This window comes from Odocoileus virginianus, chromosome 2 (assembly GCF_023699985.2).
Source record: "Odocoileus virginianus isolate 20LAN1187 ecotype Illinois chromosome 2, Ovbor_1.2, whole genome shotgun sequence".
Lineage (NCBI taxonomy): Eukaryota > Metazoa > Chordata > Mammalia > Artiodactyla > Cervidae > Odocoileus > Odocoileus virginianus.
In genome coordinates, this window is record NC_069675.1 from 96,121,851 (window position 1) to 96,143,724 (window position 21,874).

General features: G+C 54.1%; 1 protein-coding gene across 1 annotated transcript; it reads left to right on the top strand.

Moving 5' to 3' along the window:
- The first annotated feature begins 380 nt into the window (after positions 1-380).
- PRDM12 (PR/SET domain 12) lies at positions 381-15,886 on the top strand. Its single transcript, XM_070473828.1, has 5 exons — positions 381-603; positions 2,338-2,528; positions 4,042-4,197; positions 12,723-12,834; positions 15,486-15,886. Exons 1-5 carry the CDS (start codon positions 381-383, stop codon positions 15,884-15,886), a joined length of 1,083 nt encoding a protein of 360 aa, XP_070329929.1.
- Positions 15,887-21,874: the final 5,988 nt, after the last annotated feature.

A 21,874-nucleotide genomic window follows, 5' to 3' on the forward strand; every position in this document is an offset into this window, starting at 1 on the left:
GCGCGGCGGAGAGCCCCTCGCCGCCCGTTTCTCTGCAGCCACCCGCCTCCCACCCACCCCGCACCGCCCGCCCCCGTCTTCCCGCACCCGCCTCCGCCTCCACCCCTGGCTCTCCAGCCCTTCGCGCCGCCTCTGCCATCGCTGCACATTTCTCGTCTCCCTCTGCCTTTCTGCCTCGCTCCCCCTCGTTCACTTCCCTCCCAGCCACCCCCTCGCCTCCTGCTCCCTCCTGCCCCTTTTCTTTCCCCAGCACAGCCCTCTTCTCTCGCTCCTGGACTCCACCCACCCCTCCCCGGCTCGCCCATCACATCCCCCGCCTCGGCCGGGCCGTCCGTCCGTCCGTCCCTCCGTCCTCGGCGCCGGCGAGTCCCGGGCCGCCCATGATGGGCTCCGTGCTCCCGGCGGAGGCCCTGGTGCTCAAGACCGGGCTGAAGGCGCCGGGGCTGGCGCTGGCCGAGGTCATCACCTCCGACATCCTGCACAGCTTCCTGTACGGCCGCTGGCGCAACGTGCTGGGCGAGCAGCTCTTCGAAGACCGGAGCCAGCACGCCAGCCCCAAGACCGCCTTCACCGCCGAGGTCCTGGCGCAGTCCTTCTCGGGCGGTGAGTCGCGCCGTCGGGGCCGATCGCATCCCTCCCTCCCCGCAGCCCCCTGCTTCCCGGGCCCACACGCCCGGGCCGCGGCGGGGACCAGAGGGCGGTGGCAGCCGCTCGCCCCCATCCGGGCGTTCCAGACGCGGCCCGTGACTCAGTTTCCCGTAAGCCGAGCCCGGGCGGGCGAGGGTGGGGGGCGCCTCCACCACGCGCGGCTCGGAGTCCGAGATCTAGGCGCTCCGCCTGCCGGGCCCGCCGCCCCCGCGCTTCCCCAGCCGCCCCTCACCCGCTTTGAGCCGGCGGGTTCCCGGCATTTAAAGCCTTACTAGGCGTGTAATAGCAGTTGACTCAAAAAGAAGGGGTTTTAAATTCATTTAGTTAACTTGGGCTTGACCCGCGAGAGTTCCCACTTAAACCAAGAACTTTAAAAGGCAGCGGGGGCTGGGGAGGGGGCGGAGGGAGGGCGGACGGGAGAGAAAGCATCGGAGAGAGAGCGAGGGAGAGAAAGAGAGAGGGAGAAAAGTTTCTTTTCTTTAAGATGTCTCAAGTTCTTACTCCTCATTCATCAACGCGCAAACAATATCTTTCCCCGGCGCTGGCATCTCTGCGCGTCGCCCCCTTTTCCCCCCTTACGATTTCTGTTCCTCTCTTAATTTACCGTGCAGACTAATTCCACTTCCATTCACGCTATGTCAACCGTCTAATCCCCCCTTTTTGTAAGGGGAATTCCTCGGCCCCTTTTAAACAAGTCCCCTCCGCATTGAGCTACAATTTACTGCTACAGCATTCTTCCAGGGCTAATGAATTTAGAATTAGCAATTTCTTTCGAATGGGGCCGAATGAATGCGATCACTTTAACAGCGTGACAAATTGCCGGCCGCGCCGCAATGGACACCGTTTAACCCCCCCTTTCAGCCGGCCCGCTCGCCGGGTATTTTCCCAGGTAGCTTAGAGGGGAACCTTGTAAGACATGAAGGCCGCCCCTGTGCGCCTCGCCGCTCCCACCCCGGCTGCCCGGCCAAGGCAGAAGGACACCCCCCGGGGGGTTGCGGGCCGACCCGGCTCGTCCACCAGGAGAGGCGACTTCGCGGCTGGCCTAGGTACGGGTACTGCCCTCCCTGGCACCCTCGGATCTCGCCGGGCAGCGAGGAACCCGGGCGAGCCCAGGGTCACCCAGTAGCGTGAAACACGGCCCGCCGCCTTCGCCCGCGTTTGTTTTGAGCCTCCTCCGCCTCAAAGCCCGACTTCCTTTCCCAGCGCGGTCGGCGCGCCGCGGGCGCGAGGTTCCCGCACCCCGAGCGGAGTCAGAGCCCCTGGCCGAGCCCCTGGTCCCCCGACAGTGCCCTGCGCTCCGTGCCGGAAAGCGCAGCGCGCGCGGAGCCACGCGAGAACCGCCCAGAACCCGAGCCGGGCGAAAGAATCTTGGCTGGGCCGTCACCTCCTCGTGGGAGCGGGCCTCAGTTTACTCAATGGTTAAGGCCTGCACTGCCGTCGGCCCAGCAATTCTTAAACTTGGCTGAAGTGGAGGGAAGGGGCGGTTGTGGATATTCTGAGAATTCGTGGAGAGACCCAAAACAAAAACGAACACAAGAGAACTCACCTAGAAATGAATCCCAAAGGAACCTCTTGCTTTCGGAGGCTCCGTGGGTTGCTGAGCCTCCACCCCCGGGGGAGGGTGTGTGGGGGGCAAGCCGGCCTCCCTGCCTCCCGCTCTAACCCAGTCCCCCTGCCTGGCGGCCACAGAGGTTCAAAAGCTATCCAGCCTGGTGCTGCCGGCCGAGGTGATCATCGCGCAGAGCTCAATCCCCGGAGAGGGCCTCGGCATCTTCTCCAAGACGTGGATCAAGGCCGGCACCGAGATGGGCCCCTTCACTGGCCGGGTCATCGCTCCGGAGCATGTGGACATCTGCAAGAACAACAACCTCATGTGGGAGGTAGGCAGGGTCGCCGGTTGGGGGGCTGGGGGGAGAGCAGTGTGGACTGAAGGGCGTGGGATGTGGATGGGGCCCTGACGGCCTGCCTGAACCGCTGCTGCTTCCTCCCTTGCTGGTAGCCGTAGGGGCTTTGCGCTGGGCCATGACCCGTCCCTTAGGTCGATTCCTACACCTGCCTGATGTCTGGAGGTTCCTCCCCAAATCGCAGGGCGAAGGCTCTCTCCTCTCTGGAAACTTGGGGAGCACTTCCGGAGGGGGGCTTGGCGCCGGGACCCAGAGAAGTCATGTGCCTTGCCCAGAATCCCACTGGAGACTTGGGAAGCCATTCCTGGAAGCCACCTCCATTCCTGGAGCCACCTCCCAGCCACCTGCATTTTTTCCCCTCACTCCAGCAGCAGCAAAAGAGAGCCCCTCAGAGCCAGCCTTGGCCTTGGGCTGATCATGGCTGGAAGGAAGGATGAAGGGAGAGGGTGCTCCCTGGGAGTCGGCTTCTCAAACCAGGTGGAACAATGACAGCGGACAGAATGGCCGTGAACTGGCACAGAGTCAGCTTTCTGATCAGAGTCCGCTTTCTGAGCACTGGGCCAGCATTCCACCAGATTGTCTCAGCAGCCCAATGAGTTATTATTCCCGTTTTAGAGAAGGAAGGTGACCTTCCATCCAAGGTCTTCTGTCTCTCCTCTCTACAACAGTGCCAGATGCCAGCAAAGTCCCCCCCCCCCCCCCCTTGAGATAAAGCCATTCCCAGAGCACTTCTGCCTCCTGGGCCTCTCACTTTGAGGAGGTCAGGCTGATGCACCCACTCCCTAGTGTCACTGTCCTTCCCTTCCTCAGGGCTCCCCACCAGGGCCCCCTCCTGGCAGATGCTCAAGGAGCCGTGGGACAAATCCTACACGTGGCCACAGGAGCAGAGGAAAGAGGCCAGAGGGATGCCCCCAGGCCGCTCCTAACCTCACCTCCTCCCATACCTCTGGAGACCCGCACCAGCAGTTCCTTTCTCCACTGGTTGCTGGGTTAGGAAGTTGGGCTCCAGTAGATCTTGGAGTACTTTTGGTGGCTCCCACAAAGAGAGGCCAGGCCAAGGTCCCCAAGTGGGCCAGGCTTCCCTTTCTAGGCTCCTCTGTGTCTCCCTCTGAGGTCCTGGCCAGCGCTCTCCACTGCTTGCCCGGAGAGCAGGCTGGAGGGGATACTGTCTTGGTCAGTGATCTCCTGGAGACCCCTTTTCACGCGGGGATGGGGAGGCCGTGGCAGCAGGAGCCTGTGGGGCCCTGGGACTGACCCCCTGTTGGCCACTTCTAGCCAGCCGGCCTCAGGCAAGTCGCCATACTGCTCTGAGCCCTCCTTTCCTCCACTGGAAAACCGAGACAATAACAGCTGTGTCCACTTCCTGGGAGTGTTGGAGGCTGGAAAGAGACAATGTGTGGATGCGCCTGGTGTGGGGCCTGGCCCTGGCCCCAGGCAGCACACAGCACACAGCCCTGCCTCACCCGGCCCCTGATCTACCTGCGCCCAGGTGTTCAATGAGGATGGCACGGTGCGCTACTTCATCGACGCCAGCCAGGAGGACCACCGAAGCTGGATGACCTACATCAAATGCGCCCGTAACGAGCAGGAGCAGAACCTGGAGGTGGTCCAGATCGGCACCAGCATCTTCTACAAAGCCATTGAGGTGAGTGCGTTATCGTTGCACACGGGGCAGTGGGGGTGCAGGGCAGTTGTGTCCAGGGACTGAAGTGGAAGCAAGAGGGGAGTGTTGGGGAAGATGCTGGCCTGGCTGGCCCTGCCCAGGCTGAAGGACTGAAGCCTGAGCATCATGGTGTCTGGGAGCATGACCTCCATGACCTCCAGAGCCTTTGACTGTATGCCATTGTGAATGTCATGGCCGCCTCAACAGCAAGGTCCCAGGATATCTGCTGAGGCTGTCCTGGGATTGCGAAGCCACAGAGATGCAGAGAACAAGTCCTCAGAAAGCAGTCCAGGGAAAGCATCTGCTGGGAGAGAGGGTATTGCGTCGGCAGTATTTCGGCCCATCGTCCTGCATGCATGGGCCACCAGTGACGTGTGGATGGTGTGGATCGCAACTCTAGCCTCAGCTATCACATCCTCATCACTTGAAGCATCAGGCTCTTCCTAGATGTGGTACAAGCGTGATCATGTTTAATCTTCATGTATTTAATCTGCAAGGAAGGCTTCTGTGACCATCTACAGTTTACTGGGTCTCACTTGGTAGACTGGCAGACTCAGGAGCTTTTACAGGCATTGGAACAGGGTGGGGGTAGGGGGATGTTAGCATTGATATCTGAGCGAATGAAGCTTCTCAGACAAGAGGGAAAGTGGAAAGCGAGAGATAGCAGGCAGATATGTATCATTTCCCATGATGGGGGTGGGGGCGGGGCAGGGAGCTGGCCAGGCCCAGGGCAGGAGGTTCAAGGGGGATGGAAAGGAGGTGTCCCCAGCAGGGAAATGCTTGGGCAGAAGCAGACAGACTCATGCTTTTGGGGGAGGAGATCCTGGCACGGGTGGTGGTAGCTGAGGCAGCCAGGCTGCTGGGACCCTTAAGACCTTGTCCCTTCCAGAATATTTGCTCAGTGTCTGGCCCAGGAGTGGGGGAGCAGCCCCGCCGCCCTGTGGCAGGTTGGCAGCAAGTGCTGGGCCAGGGGCGGGAGGGGGGTGTGAGGGTATCGTGCCCCCACAATACTCTGGACCCCACGCTTGTGGGAAGAGGCACGGTGCCTCTTGGGGTGTGGCTGGGCTTGGCTGAGTTTGGGGGTGTTCTGAAGGAGCTCCCACTCCAGGCCAGAGAAGGACTCCCCCTTCCTTTAGTCCATTTTCTTCCTGCAACTCAGAGCCTCACGTCTTTATAAGGCTCTGAGGGGGCACTGGACAGCTGTCGCTCAATAAGCAAGCCCCAGGGAGTCTCCCAGGGGTGGCAACAGAATGGCCTTTGCTTGGGTCCTGGTGTGGCCAGGAGGTGTGTCCCAACGAGGGCTGGGCCCGAGGAGGTCCAGAAAGGGTAAAGAGAGGTTGGGCAATGCCCTGGAGGTCCAGGGGTTAGGGCTCAGCACTTTCAATGCCGGGCCCAGGTTTGATCCCTGTCTCAGTACTGAGATCCTACACGCCCTGCTGTGCAAAAAAAAGGAAGGTGAGCAGTTCTCGGACTGAAGTTTGCATGAGACGGGATAGAGTGAGGACAGGACTGATCCGAACCCAGGCTGAGAGTGGAGGTGCTTCTTATGGGAGGAAGGCCAACCCTAGGACTGGCCTTATGTGTGGCTGAACTGCGCTTCTGGCAGAGAGCACCCCCTCTCACCCGCTCAGCCTCACATGCATCCTTAACATTTGTACACTGCTTCCTGGCTACCCTGAAACAGATGAGATGGGGGACACACACTCATTCCATCGCTCCCACGGAGACACGTGCACACTCATACACACACACACACACACACACACACACACAGAGGAAACAGGGTAAGGATGCCAATGTGATTTTAGCAAAGGACTCCCGACTGCATCAGTTATGGAGACAGGAGTCTCATCTCACTGTTCCAGTCACTGGCTGAGCGCTGAGCAGAGCCAGGAAATATTAACAGACATTTGTACAGAAATTCAGAGTCAGAGGGCTTGGTGGCTAAGATGTATCTCCACGGAGGAATATAAGATTATAAGATTTTTAAAAGTCATCTACATTTGATGGGGAATTAAAATTGAAGAAAAGAAGGGAATCTCCTAGTGGTCCAGTAGTTAGGCCTCAGCCCTTTCACTGCCAAGGACCTGGGTTCAGTCCCTGGTCGGGGAACTAAGATCCCAAAAGCCACCACTCGGAGCAGCCAAAAAACAAAACAGAATAAAATACATTTTAAACATTGAAGAAAGAAGATTAGGAAAATATATCCTCCTGGATATGATCTAGATCACTGGATATCACCAATTTGGCTATCCATGCTTTTACAGAATTAACAAGTCGAGTGCTGGAGTGAGGGATAAGAAAACACAAAATATCACCCATTTTACTTTAAACAAGTGATATTGGGCACCTTGTTTTTTGTTTTTTTTTTTTTTTTTTTTTTGTGGTGGCAGTTTTCTTAAAGTGACGTGCCAAAATGTCAGATGCCGGACCAGCGGTGCGTCTGGGTGTGTGTGATCGACAGCCATGCAGCAGGGCTCGGCCGGAAGAGATTCCTGCTGCCCCAGGCCACTCCCGGGGATGCCTCTGGAGTGCGGGGGCTGTTTGTTCTGTGTTTGTGTGAGGGAGCCAAGAAGGGTCTGTGCCATGACCTGTTTTCTAAATCTTCCTGTCACCCAGAACTGCTATGTCTATTTCATAACAGTAACCCGTTTCTGGCGAAAAGGAAAAAAAAAAATGGAAAGAAGCATCTTCATAAAATAAGCAGAATATAATATGGCTCTGAAATTTTCTATAGATACAAAAGGAAGGCCGTTCAAATGGAGACGAGGGTGATGGGTTTCTGGGGCCAGCCGGTCCAGGTGGATTTGGTGTCTGGCTGGATTTGCCGGCATGTTATACTAGGACCCTGTCTCCCCTTGCAGTCTTCTGCCAAGGAAGAATGTACTGTAACCTCAGATACCTAAAATGACATTTCTAGAAATTGCACAGCACATGGGCACTACATGTTAATGAATAAGTCTTTCTCCGGGTGATGGGAGCTGGCTTGAAAGTGGACACACAGACGTGTTTCTCCCAGGAAAACAAAACTGGTAAATAAAACTGGCTGCCCTGCAAAACAAGAAATTTGACCCCCAAATTCAACACAAGTAAAGTATTTAGGAATAATTTATGCAAATTTTGGATTTGGGAACTGGGAAGAAACTTCTCAGGCTTTCTTCTCCTGATGTTTTGGCGTAGGACTGTGCCCTGAAATGGGGGCTCTTTCCTTTTTTGTGACTTTTCTTCTCATTCCAGGCTATTGAAATTCTTCTCCCCCTAGAGCCCAACAGCTCCATCTCTCCATCTTTCTTTTTCTTTGAGGACAGGCTCTATTTTCCTTTCAATCTTGCTTACTGGTGGGTGCAGTTAAGGGACTTTGATTATTAATAATAAGCATCATTAATGATGCTACCGTCCTTGGAGCAGTTACTATGTGCCGGCACCACGCTAAGGATTTTCGCAGGTTTCATCCCCTCAGCCTGGGGCTTTCCCTATCCCCATTTTAATGACGATGAAACTGAGGTTCAGGGGGACCTTGGGAGACAGTTGAGCTGTGGCTTGACTTTGTCTGACCCCCAAGCGGAGCCCTCGGTCACTGCGCCGCGGGACCTCCCTGGCCAATATCTATTTGCTGCCACTCTATTAATTGGTGTGTCAGGACATCTGTGGTACAATGGAAATTGATATTCATCCAGATGACACTGAGGTCCTTCTGGACGAGGGTTTCTGTACCAACCGGGGGTGGGGGCAGGGGGCATCAGAATCTCCTGGGAGCATGTTCAATGTTGTGACATGAATTTATATTAGGAAAACAAACCCAAACCCCCACACGTTTGCAACTGATAATAAAAATTCAGAAATGGGTCAGGACAAAACTTCTGGGCTGATAGGGAAGGTGAAGAAGCACGCATTGGGAGATTATGTAATTTGAAGAGTCAGCTGAAGAGTCAGGCTCTGAAATTCACCCAGAGTCTTGCGACGCGAACTTTATGGTGCGGCATCCGTTTCTTTGGGAATTGCTTTGTTTATGGTGTGTCCTGAGTTAGTCTCCGCTCTCCAGAAAAGTGAATGAGCAGCTGATTATCATTCTCTGAGCCCCAGTGGAGAGCCACGGCTGGGCCAGGTCAGAGTGTTGACGGGAAAGAAATGGGGCTAGGGTCTTCTCAGGCAGTCCAAGGGATAAGACGTCCCACTTCCACTGTGGGGGGCGGGGTGTGGGTTCGATTCCTGGTCGGGAGACTAAGATCTTACATGCCGTGCGGTGGACCCCCCTCCACAAAAAAGGAGAAATAGGGCTCCTGAGGGCACTGGGGGGCCCTGCAGAGGACCATGGCTGTTCTTTGCTCTTAGGCGATTAGCATCCGGGAGCCTCCGGACAACGGTACTAGGATCTCAGGGAACAGGCGGCTGGTTCTTGGGCTCTCCTGGTCTCCATCTCTGGGGTCATTGGGAGCAGGCAGAGGCCAGAGATCCAGGCCAGGAGCTGCCGCAGGTCTCCCGGAGCTCTGATGGGTAGAGAGAACCTTCAGTGCCCAGCTTCCAAGAGGTGAGGCCGTCTTCCCCAGTGCTTCTTTGAGAGCTGGACACTTCTTTTTTTTTCTTGACTGAGATAACCTCATATACTCTCGTGTCATCAGTTCTAATTACTTTATTTTTAAACATTTTTAATTTTGTATGGGGGTACAGTCGATTAACAATGTTGTGATAGTTTCAGGTGAACAATGAAGGGACTCAGCCATACACACACATGTATCCATTCTCCCCCAAACTGGAAGCTTCTTGCTGTCTGGGGGTGTGTGTCATTGTCAATTCCAGCGAGTTCTTTTTAATAGATTTTCTTTCTTTAAAAACTATTCTTTTTGTGGGACTTGCCTGGTGGTCCAGTGGCTAAGACTCCATGTACCCAATGCAGGGTGCCCAGGTTCGATCCCTGGTTAGGGGACTAGATCCCACATCCTGCAACTGAAAAAACTAAAAATAAAAAAAAGTCCCTCCTGTTGCAACTAAGACCCGGCACAGCTAAATTAATTAATTAAAATATATATATTCTTTTTGTATAAAAGTAACATGTGTTCATTAATTTTTAAAACATCAGATGCAGCATGTAGAAGATGTAAGTCAATTTTAATCAACATTAGAAAAAAAAAGGTCTCAAAATGACAAACCCCTCTCAGGAAAGATTCGCAGAAAACCAGAAAACATGGCTGGGCACTCTGGCTGGGAGAATTACTTTTCCCAATATGCTCCTTTGTGTCTGTGTCAGTGTTCTAATTTTTAAAATCCAGGAGTAAAATTAATTTTAGTCCATTTGAAAAACGTGTCCGTGAATAAATGACTCAGTCAATATTAAAGCTCTTATTTTAAAAATATTATCCCCAACCACCATTTTGAATAATAATCTTCAGAATTCATGCATTTCCAGATGTTCTTGGCTCCTCATTCATCACCATGACTGCTGTCACTGTTGTGTTTGTTTTATGTTTCGTAATGGTTGTCACTGTCAGTTCAAATGAAAAGGCCGGTGTTGACTTAGGTATTTGACTCCCAGACTGCAAGTCTGGAGATGGCAGTGTAGTTTTCAGAGACATCATGGGGGCTTGCTGACCCTTCTCACCCCACCTCTGGGCTTTCCCCTCCTGCTCAGGGCAGATGGGGCCAGGACACAGTGGCACCAGCGTGGTATTGGCGTCCTGGGGGCATGCGGGCCAGTTTGTGCTTTTTTTTTTTTTCCCTGCCTCCTGGCATCCGGGATCTTAATTCTCCAGCCAAAGATTGAACCTGGCCCTCGGCAGTGAAAGTGTGAAATCCTAACCACTGGACCACTGGGGAATTCCCCAGCCTGTGCTTTTGATGGTCACTGAAGGCAGAGCCACGGACATCCTGGGCCCCCCCTGATACACTGCAGGCTTTGTGGGAACAACTGGGGAACCCAATACCCCATAGATGGATGCCCAGCAGAGGTGTGGTCACTCTTTTATAGTTGGGGAAACTGAGGACTGATGACAGAAGGTCACTTGCCCAAGGGGGCACACTCAGCAGGTGGGGAGCCCAAGTGGACCCTGACCTGTGTGACCCCAGAGCCAGAGCCAGAACCCTGGGCAGTACCATCTCCTGAAGGAAGGGGCATGTACAGATAGCTGGACAGCTGGACCAGACAACTGGTCACTTGAGAAGAACCGTGATGTACAAAGATCTGGTGTCATCTGAACATTGAAGCCAGGGGCTGGGACAATGTTGGAGGTGACTGACAGAGTCTTAGAATTGGGGGGACCTCAGAGATCATGCTCCCCACCCCCCTCATTTGAGGAGACAAGCTTAGGAAGGCCGAGTGCTCGCCTAAGGTCACCCGGGGACCCAGGGACTGAAGGCCCACTGGCACCATCTCTCAGCAGCTTCCTTCGCAGTGAATTTGTCCTGAATACTTTAGCTCCATCACCCTCTTTTCTAAAGGGTTCACTGACCCTCTCTCAGCTTTTCCAGCAGGCCCTCCAGCTCTGACCTGCTGGCCTCCTTGACAGTGGCCATGCCTCTGAATGGTCAGAGGCCACGAGGACTCTTGCTGCAGTGCCAGATTTGCATCTATCTGCTTTTAGGCACGGCCCAATTTCCCTTGGCTTCTGAGACTGCATTTGGTCTTTCCATATTTAAACCCCATCAGTCTGAGCAGGCGTGGCACCCTCTGCCAGGCTCCTTGTCACTCACTGACCGTGTGGCTTGCCATGACACCCCAAGGGCTGTGGGGTCTGTTGGAAAGGGGCATGGGGACCTCAGGCTGAGTCATCGGAGGATGGACATCACCTAGGCCCCCTGGAACTTTGCTTCTCCCACCCCCTCCTCTTCCTGCTTCCCTCCCCTGCAGGGTTAGGCAGAGCTGGCTCTGATGGTCTGAGGTTCTTCCTGGCTTGGACCGGAAGAACGCAGGTGTGGCGAGCAGAAGCGTTCTGTGATTGGCAGGGTTCTTCAGGTCAGAACCAAAGGGAAGGGGTGGGGGCTTTTTCTGTGACCCCGGGGGTCAAGGAGAAGGGTCGTTTTCTAGGGTGATTTCAGACAGCCTACATGGAGTCCTGTGTGATTTTTTTTTTATTCACTTCAACTAAAAGAGGACTCACCCAGGGACTTCCTGGCAGCCTAGTGGTTAAGACTTTAAACTCCCACTGCAAGGGGCACAGGTTCAATTCCTGGTCCAGGAACTAATATCCCACATGGCACGTGATGCAGCCAGAAAACCAAAAAGGACCCACTAGGAAAACAATCCAGTTGTTGCCTGGGGGTGTCCGCCTTTCTCTGTGCCAGTCAGAGAGTGACCCCCAGAGGGGGTACCAAAGTCACTCCTCTGGGATTCAGGCCTCAGGAGGTGATGGGCCTTGCCCTCTTGCCTTTGCTCTAGCTGGATGGGACCTGAGGATTCTTCACCTTGAGTAACTGGCTGCCACCAAAGGGGTGGCAGGCCCCTGGGATGTCCCAGAGGGCAGGTCGGCACCACCGCAGGAGCGAGCCTTCCACAGCCTCCTTGGATAGTCACTGGAGAGCCCTCCTGATGGCAGGACCCTTTGGCAGGTCCTCCCCCTGGGAGCAGCAGAGCCCTGTCACTGTGGAGTTCCCTGCCATAGACCTATCACTGTTTAGTTCCCAAGTCACATCTGACACTTGTGCAAACCATGGACTATAGCCCACTAGGTTCCTCTGTCCATGGGATTCTCCAGGCAAGAATACTGGAGTGGGTTGCCATTTCCTTCTCCAGGGGATCTTCCCGACCCAGGGATTGAACCCTCGTCTCCTGTGTTACAGGTGGATTCTTTACCTCTGAGCCACCTGGGAAGCTGTACCATAGACCTATGACACGACGAGACAGATCCCATTTAAGGCTGGGTGCCCCCATATGCCTGGAGGCAGAAGCATCATCGATCTGAATGCTTCTTTTTTAGCCATTTGCAGGGAGTCATACAGAGGCCTGTGACGGGGAGAGAAGTGTGTGTGATGTGGTGCTGGCTCCTAGGTGCGCTGGTTGAGAGATGTTTCCAGAACATCATCAGGCAGGGTGTAACTGAGAACCACAGGGCACCCTGCAGCCCATGCTCCTTGGGGATGTCTGGCTTAGCCCTGCAGACCTGAGGGCTGGCTAGCTCTGATTCCCCTTGGAGAGAAATGACACGTTTTCTAGCTTTCCTTCTTCGGTTACTTCTATTTGCAGCATGCTTTCCATCCCATTGTTGTCAGTTTGGGAGAGTGGCCAGGAGACAGCTCTGGTCCCAGCAGCAGAGCTGAGATGAGACAGTGAGAAACCTGGGCAGAGTGAAGCAGAGGGGCGGAGCATCCCAGGGCCTCCCATGTCTATGAAGCTTGTTGGAGATAGCCTGGTAGAAAGGGATCCCAGTGTGGCTCTCTTGGGGCTGTGGCTGTATCCACATGTCCATGGTGGGAGCTAGGACAGCTCCTCCTGGCTGTGAGGGGACATCCCCCCCTGGCGAGGGGTGGGGGCAGGGGGCTGCTGTCTCCCTGACTTCCTCTCGCTTCCTTCCCTACAGATGATCCCTCCAGACCAGGAGCTGCTGGTGTGGTATGGAAATTCACACAACACCTTCCTGGGGATCCCTGGTGTGCCCGGACTGGAGGAGGAGCAGAAGAAGAACAAGCATGGTAGGTAGTCCCCATGAGCCCACAGTGACGATGGAGCCACAGAGCTCACAGAGGGTGAGCGAGTGAGTGAGGGTGTGTCCCCATGAGCCCACAGTGACGATGGAGCCACAGGGCTCAGAGAGAGGGTGAGCGAGTGAGTGAGGGTGTGTCCCCATGAGCCCACAATGACGATGGACCCACAGGGCTCAGAGAGAGAGTGAGCGAGTGAGTGAGGGTGTGTCCCCATGAGCCCACAATGACGATGGACCCACAGGGCTCAGAGAGAGGGTGAGTGAGTGAGTGAGGGTGTGTCCCCATGAGCCCACAGTGACGATGGAGCCACAGGGCTCAGACAGAGGGTGAGCGAGTGAGTGAGGGTGTGTCCCCATGAGCCCACAGTGACGGTGGAGCCACAGGGCTCAGACAGAGGGTGAGCGAGTGAGTGAGGGTGTGTCCCCATGAGCCCACAGTGACGATGGAGCCACAGGGCTCAGAGAGAGGGTGAGCGAGTGAGTGAGGGTGTGTCCCCATGAGCCCACAGTGACGATGGAGCCACAGGGCTCAGAGAGGGTGAGCGAGTGAGTGAGGGTGTGTCCCCATGAGCCCACAGTGACGATGGAGCCACAGGGCTCAGAGAGAGGGTGAGCGAGTGAGTGAGGGTGTGTCCCCATGAGCCCACAGTGACGATGGAGCCACAGGGCTCAGAGAGGGTGAGCGAGTGAGTGAGGGGCTGTGTGTGTGTTTGGCAGGGAAACTCCTGGCCTCTGGGCACCTTGGTTCCACCTCCAGCAGCGTCAAGCACACGGCACTTCCTGGTTTAAGGAGGCTGATGCCCCTGGAGCCGCTGCCATGGTCCAGGCACGGATGGAAGACAGTTCTGATTCTGGACAAAATAGACTGTCTGTGGGCAGATTGGGTGGAGGGAGAAGCAGGGTGTGGCAGAGGAGCAAGAGGCCAGGCAGTAAAGACACTGGATTGAATTCCAGTTCTGCTGTGCAATCTTGGGAAATGGCTCTGTGCTTGGTTTCCCTACCTCTAAAAGAAGGATGTTTGTTAGGCAAGATGATGTCTAAGCGCCCTCCCAGCTCTGTCCATGGTGCTGGACCTGGCACAGAGTAGGTGCTCAGTGTGCATCTGTTGAATGAAGGCTGAGCAGAGAGAGAGAGAGAGAGAGAGAGAGAGTGTGTGTTGGGTGGGGTGAGGCGGGGGCACTGATCATCATGGTAGAGACCATTTGCTCAAGACCTATTTCCTGCCAAGTATTGGCCTAAACCTTTTACAGGTATCATCCCACTTGGGTCCTCATAAAACCTTTGTGATATTTGGTTACTTTTACTTTTAAAGGGCAAATCTGGGGCTCAGGAACTACTGTCTATCCAGCCCTTGCTCTAATGTTTCACAAACCATTTTTTCTGATCCTCATAGCAACTTTTTTTGGGTGATGTTATCACTACTTTCATTTTGGGGATGAGAAAAGTGAGGTACAGTTCACTGGTACATAGTTGAAAAAGTGAAAGTTGCCCAATCAAACCAAACTCTTTGCAACCCCATGGACTGTAGCCCACCAGGCTCCTTTGTCCATGGAATTTTCCAGGCAAGAATACTGGAGTGGGTTGCCATTCCCTTCTCCAAGGGATCTTCCCAACCCAGGGATTGAACCCAGGTCTTCTGCATTGCAGGCAGATTCTTTACCATCACGGCCACCAGGGAAGCCCTGGTACATAGATGGCACTCAGTAAATATTTGTGGGATAAATAAATGAAAAGTTTTTGGGGGAAGAGGAGTAGTTATAACAGTTACTACCATTTATGGACGGTTCCTAATCACCTGGTACTTCCCAAGTCTGGGCTTAGGCAGGTAAAGTGCTCTATACAGCGTAGCCTTTGAAGACGTCAGCTTTTTGGTCATCATCTCAGGAAGATGCCCTGGAGGAGGAAATGGCAACCCACTCCAGTATTCTTGCCTGGAATATACCATAGACAGAGGAGCTTGGCGGGTTACAGTCCATGGGGTCACAAAGAGTCTGACAGGACTGAGAACTGAGCACGCACATGCACTCAGGTGTAGCTGTGCATAATCCCCGTGATGTCCTAGTAGGTTCCCATTTTTAAAAAATTATTTTTAAAAATTTACTTATTTATTTTAATCGGAGGATAATTACTTAACAATACTGTGACGGTTTTTGCCTTACTCAACATGAATGGGCCACAGGGCATCCATGTGTCCCCTCCATCCTGAGCCCACCTCCCTCCCCACCTCATCCCTCCAGCTTGTCACAAAGCACCTGGCTTTGGGTGCCCTGCCTTCACGTAGGTTCTCATTGTACTGGATGAGAAACTTGAGGCTTCCCCGAGAGGCTAAGTCACTAAGTCCCCGAGATCTCGCAGCATGGGTCTGAAGTCCAACTCCTAACGGATGCCAGGTCAGGGCGCTCGCTGCCCCTTCCCACACCTGTGCGGCGCCCCGAATCAGTCTGCGGAGCGGTCACCCCGACGGACCGACGGATCGATGATCCGAGGCGGCTGAGCCCCGGGAGGGGCGCCCCTCGGGGAGGCGTACGGGGGCGGGGTGTCGAGCCGCCGGCCTCGGTGATGCTAACGAGGCTGCTCTCTCTCTCTCTCTCCTCCTCCCCGCCTGCCCGCCCCCCACCCGGACCCCGCCCGCGCGGCCAGAGGACTTCCACCCCGCGGACTCGGCGGCGGGCACCGCGGGCCGCATGCGCTGCGTCATCTGCCACCGCGGCTTCAACTCGCGCAGCAATCTGCGCTCGCACATGCGCATCCACACGCTGGACAAGCCCTTCGTGTGTCGCTTCTGCAACCGCCGCTTCAGTCAGTCGTCCACGCTGCGCAACCACGTGCGCCTGCACACGGGCGAGCGCCCCTACAAGTGCCAAGTGTGCCAGAGTGCGTACTCGCAGCTGGCCGGCCTGCGCGCCCACCAGAAGAGTGCGCGCCACCGGCCGCCCAGCGCCGCGCTGCAGACCCACTCGCCCGCGCTGCCCGCGCCGCACGCGCACGCGCCCGCGCTCGCCGCCGCCGCCGCGCACCACCTGCCGGCCATGGTGCTGTGAGCGCCTGCGCCTACGTGCGCGGCCCCGCTCCCCGCGCGCACCCCCGCTCCCCCCTCCCCCCCCCGCGCGCGCCCCCGCCGCCCAGACCCCGGGCCGCCGCGCGACACCTGCCGGCCACGGTGCTGTGAGCGCCTGCGCCTGCGTGCGCGCCCCCGCCCCCCTGCGCGCGATCCCGCTCCCAGATACCGGGACGCCGAGCGACTCGCCGCAGTCTTCTCTCCTGACGCGACCTCCCGGCCGCACGCGGCCGCCTGACCCGGCGCTGTAGGCGCGCCCCAGAAATGACGCCCAGGCTTACCCTCTTCGCCCCATTTTCTCACATGAGGACCCTGAAGGGCGAAGTCCCTCTCCCAGGCCTCCCCTCTCCCCGACCTCGGCCACATCTTCAGGCGGTCCCGGAGTCGCACGCCTGTTGAGTCGGCTGACCGGGCTGATATAGGCGCCTCGTGGGTGGCGGGAGAGGATACTGAAAGCCTCGCTGAGGGTTCTCAGCGAGGGCGGGGGAAGGGAGACTCCCACCACCCTCACAGCCGCGTGTGGGAAATAAATGGAGAGCGACCTCCCCGTCCCAGGGTGGGCAAAGCGGGCCCCGGGGCTGGCACGCGCCATCTCTCTCCTCCTCCCTCCTCAGGGACTGCTACCCTGCAGTGTCGCCCCCTCCTTGAGAGCTGGGGGCTGGCGGGCTCAGGGACAGCCAGAGGAGGCCGGAGAGACCTGCCCTTCCCTGCCAGGACGGGGTGGGGGGCTTCTCTCCTTCGGGCCACTTGCCCCCCCAAAATGGGCTCCCTGGGGACACACAAGGCACAAATGTGCCAAACAAGCTGAGAAGGAAGGCAAAACCGCGGAGACTCAGCGGTAAAGAATCTGCCTGCCATGCAGGAGATCAGGTTCGATCCCTGGGTCAGGAAGAGCCCCTGGAGGAGGGCGTGGCAACCCACTCCAGTATTCTTGCCTGGAGAATCCCATGGACAGAGGAGCCTGGTGGGCTATAGCCCACAGGGTTGCAAAAAGTGGGACACGACTGAAGCGACTTAAGCACGCATCAAGGCGAAATAGAAAGCCACTCCCTGGGATAAGGCCTGCCTCTCTTTGGGCCTACGCTTCCCCTATCCCCATCTGTAAAATGAGAGAATTGGACCAACGCCGCCTCGCTCTTCAGCTCGGACGTCAAGCTTGGAAAGGGGATGCCGGGCCCTCCTCGCCACCCTCCGGCACCAGGAGGCCAAGACTGGCTTTTCGGTCCCCGGAAAGCATCTCAGAGCTGTGCGGGATGCCAGGAGGTTCCGCCGTTGGCTCCGTCCCGTTTCCCCAAGCTCCGGGCCGTGGGCGCCCTCTAGTGTCGCCTTCCCCACCTTTCAGTCATTTACTAGAATCCTGCCTAGGGCGTTTTGTAAAATAAACTATAATATTGATGAAAAGTATAAAATGTATAGAGTTTTCAAGAACCTGTGTTCTACTTCCAGAAAACGGTCACTTTAACTTTGTAAATATTAAATGATATTTACGAACCTGTGATATATATTATTTGATTGTACATGTACAACTGTAAATACATTTGTACCTCTCTTGTATTCTAAAATAAAACTTACTTGGAACATTTATCACTTAGCATCTGAATGGGTCGATCTTTTGTCTGCACGAAAGGGAAATGTGGAAAATGTCCAGAAGTTGGAGAACGGGCAGGAAGAGTTGTTTCACCCACTGGTTTTGAAAATAACCATCCTTGTCGCAGCTGGGGTGTCAGCTCACCAAAGAGAAGGCCGCAGTATAAAGCAGTCAAAGCTCACAAGGCGCTGGGCAGATTCCTCCTGGTTTCCAGCTGACTCTCAAATATCAGTGTCTTGTTTTCTTACTGCCCCCAAATCTTTGCTGCTGCTTTTTAAAAAATTTTCATGGACAGTTTGAAGGAATCCATGCAGCCCAGGCAGGTGGACCAAGATGGACAAGAAATACCCTCCCAATGCCTAGAATTTCCAAATGCTCTGGTGCTCATTTCCGGACACTCCTTCAGGAAGAACAAAGAGCAGGGAGGCCATCAGTGAAGGGCCAGGCCCCGACTCTCCTCCAGGACCTCCTGGCCAGGAGGGGGTGCACAAACTGGGAAGTGTGAGTTCACACGTAACAGCTGTGAGGCTGTCACCCTTCCAACCCACTGGCATCCCTCAGGCCCACCTCTCTGTGCATTCTAGCTGTGCACACACACACACACACACACACACACACCCTGAAGATGCTGGAATTCACATGTACATACAGGCCATTCCCATTTGGAGCTTCATGTATTCCCAAAGACCCCATACTTCGGGGGACTGATCTCGCACCCTGGCATGTAGGGGCACAGGCAGAGACGTACACTTGAAGGTCCTGCAAGTTATTCACTTGCAGGTCTTTGGGGCCAGTGGGGGACATCACGCTTCATACTCCTCCTCTTCATCCCATTACAAATCTTGCTTCTCTTTTGATTCCTCACTAGACATTTTCTGATGCCTCTTGTGGCCCGTAGTCTTACCCTCCTCTCACTGCAACACAGTGTCAGACTTCATAAAAGTCAGTGGGCCCGCCCTTGATCAAAAATCTAAATTGCTTTCTGTAGGGAATTTTATGAAGCTCCAACCGGCAGATCTGAAGGGCAACAGCCCCTGCTCCAGAACCCACCTGGTGGCAGCAGGTTGTAATTGCAGAATTAAAGTGCCGGTGTTGCCCCCAAAGTGTTGCTGGCACTGGAGATAACAGGTTGGGCAGAGAGGCATTGGCCACTGGAAGGACTGCATACCGGTGGGGGCTTCCCTTGTGGCTCAGCTGGTGAAGAATCCGCCTGCAATGTGGGAGACCTGGGTTCGATCCTGGGTCGGGAAGATCCCCTGGAGAAGGGAAAGGCTACCCATTCCAGTATTCTGGCCTGGAGAATTCCATGGGCTATACAGTCCCAAAGAGTTGTGTCCCAAAGAATCGTGTCCCAAAGACTTGGACACGACTGAGCGACTTTCACTCACTCACTGAGGCTTGATACTCAAAGCTTAATCTCAGTTTGTTCACTTTTCCAGCAGGGGCCTCAGGCTCCTTTCCCAAGACTGCACGTCCCCCTCCTCCCAACAAAAGCACACAAATACAGCTAGAGTAATTTTTGAGTTTAGGGATGTATACGCATGCATTTCGGGACTCCTCCCCATAAATCCGTGAACTTGATGCTCTTTTTTCTTTGTTGTCCCCCTTCCGATGCTCTGTTAACATCCATCTGAATTATGAGAAATCTGAGGCATCAAAAAGTGAAAAGTGAAAGTGAAGTTGCTCAGTCATGTCCGGCTCTTTGTGACCCCAAGGACTGTAGCCTACCAGGTTCCTCTGTCCATGGGCTTTTCCAAGCAAGAATATTGGAGTGGGTTGCCATTTTTTTCCTCCAAATGTCCATCTGAATTGTGAGAAATCTGAGGCATAGAGGAAGTCATTTACACATGTCACTTAGCCAGTGAGTGGCAGAGCAGGTTTCACCATGGCAACTGACCCCAGAAGCCATGCTCACGACCAGAAGGCCCCGCCACCTACCAGTCAGTTTGTAGATTCAATCAGAAGGGCTTGCTGCGTATCCTGTAGGCATGCGGTACAGACAGCACTATAAATTGACCTTGTAGCCTTAATCTTAGAAAACTCACTTATTCATTCTTGTAGCTTTGGGGGGTTAGATTCCTTAGGACTTCTATGTACATGGTCATGTTATCTGTGAATAAGGCAGTTTTATTTCTTATTTTCCAATCAAGATGACTTTCATGTCTTTTTTTACTGCATGGTTCAAGACCTCTGGGTATAGAGAGTTCTAGATAGAGGTCACTGGTCTGTGTTTGAAACCCTACTTGGCCTTTCACTAGCTGTGTGACCTTGGACAAGTGAATTAATGTCTATGTGTCTCAACTTACTCAAATGAAAAATGGGGTGATGCTTCGCTCCTAAGGATATTGTGAGGACTAAGTAAGATAATGGATGTAAGTGAAATACATGGCTTGGGATCTGGCATGTAGAAGGAACTCAGTAAATGGAAACCATTGCTAACACAAGGATGCCTTTGGTGGAGTGAAGGGTTGTGGCTGCTTCTACCACCCACCTCACTGGGCATCCCCCAGGGGCATCTAATGTAGCTGTCCATCACCCCATCTCCTGCCCTTTCCATTAGCCATTATCCTCGGAGCTCCTGAAATGGAGGAACAGATATTCTAAGCTTTCGGCTTCCTTCCCAGCTTGGGGCTGGTCTGCTAGGCTGCATGGCCATGACGGGGTGGGACAGATTAAGGACAATGGCTTGTTAGCACCCGTCCTGACTGCTTCCCATGGCACGGCTGCCTTGGGGAAGTCAAACTTCATGCATGTTGGCTCAGGGCTTCAAGGGCGGGTGTTGTAGGAGAACCAGGCTACCTGGTCTGTTCCGATCAGTCTTCAGAGTCCTATAGAGGCACTTCTGACTTGCGCTATCAAGGTGATGGACAGCTGCCTTAGTCACAAGCCTGCCCAGATGCAAGACAAAAAGGCACAGACTGCCATTCTTAAAATTTGTGGACATGCTTAAAAGCTGTCACAGGCATCAAAACTGTTTCTAATGTTTTGAGGAGAGGCTGTCCTCAAAACATGAGGTCCTTGGGTGGAAATTTTTGTGTACATCTCTGACTGCAAAAGTTCTGGGGATGGTGGGGTGGATGGAGAGGAATTCCCTGGCGGTCCAGTGGTTAGGACTCCATGCTTCCAAAGAGCTCAGGGCTAGAGGGTTCCTGCTGCTCTGTTTTCACACTTTTCCAGATCTCCTTACTTTCATTCAGAGTTCTCTGTCCCCCTCAACCAAACTCTTCAGCGTCAATAGTTCCTTGCCTTCAAGGCTCATTCGAACACCAGTGCTGTCAGGACGTCTTTTCTGTCCTCCCCTTAACCCCCCACCTCCGATCCCTGAGCTCCTGACCAAACGCCCTGATGCCTGGGGTAGAAACGCTCCAGAAATGCTTGTGGAATAAGTTCATTCGTTCCACAGATATTGGCCGAGTGCTGTTCTAAGAGTACCTGGGTTTGTTTTTCTTTTTTTCATCTTGTGTCTGCTCTGCATGGCATGTGGGATCTAGTTCCCTAACCAGGGGAAAATTTAGTGACAAGAAATAAAACAGTATCAAGTGATAAAAACAGGATTAGTCTAGGTAAGGTGGTCAGGAAGGCTTCTCTGAGGAGGTGATATATGAGCTGAGATCCAACTGAGGAGGAGCTACATGAAGACCTGGAGGGAAGAGCATTCCACGCAGACAGCGCCAAAAACACACACGTCCTTGGTGCCATCTCCTCTGGCTGTGTACTGGGTAAGGGAGCAGGTTCGGTCGCAGATGGGCAGAATCAGGCAGAGATGAATCTGGATTTTATTCCTAGGAACAGGGAAGCTGCCAGAAGTGTTCTAAGCAAGAAAGTGATTTAATCTGATCTGTTTTTATTTCTTATTTTGTTTTTGAATATCCTAAAAGAATTAATTATTTTTACCCTTTGCCATTATGGTTTATTTTTTAAAAAGTGACAGGCACTCAGTTGTGTCGGACTCTTTGCGACCCCATACTGTGGACTGTAGCCCACAAGGCCCCTCTGGCCATGGGATTCTCCAGGCAAGCATACTGGAGTGGGTTGCCATTTCCTTCTGCAGAGGATCTTCCCAACCCAGGGATTGAACCCAGGTCTCCTGCATTGCAGGCAGATTCTTTTACCATTTGAGCTACCAGTGAAGCGCTGGTATGGTTTATTACATGATATTAAATATAGTTCCCTGTGCTATACAGGGAACTTTGTGTTTTTTTTTTTTTTTTGCTTTATGTATCTTGCTCATTTTGTTTGTTTCATTTTTAGTTACACGTTGTATTGAAGTGTAGGTGGTTTATTACGCTGTGTTAATTTCTGTTGTACAGCAAAGTGATTCAGTTATGTGTGCTCAGTCGCTCAGTCGTGTCCAATTCTTTGCAACCCCACGGACTGTAGCCC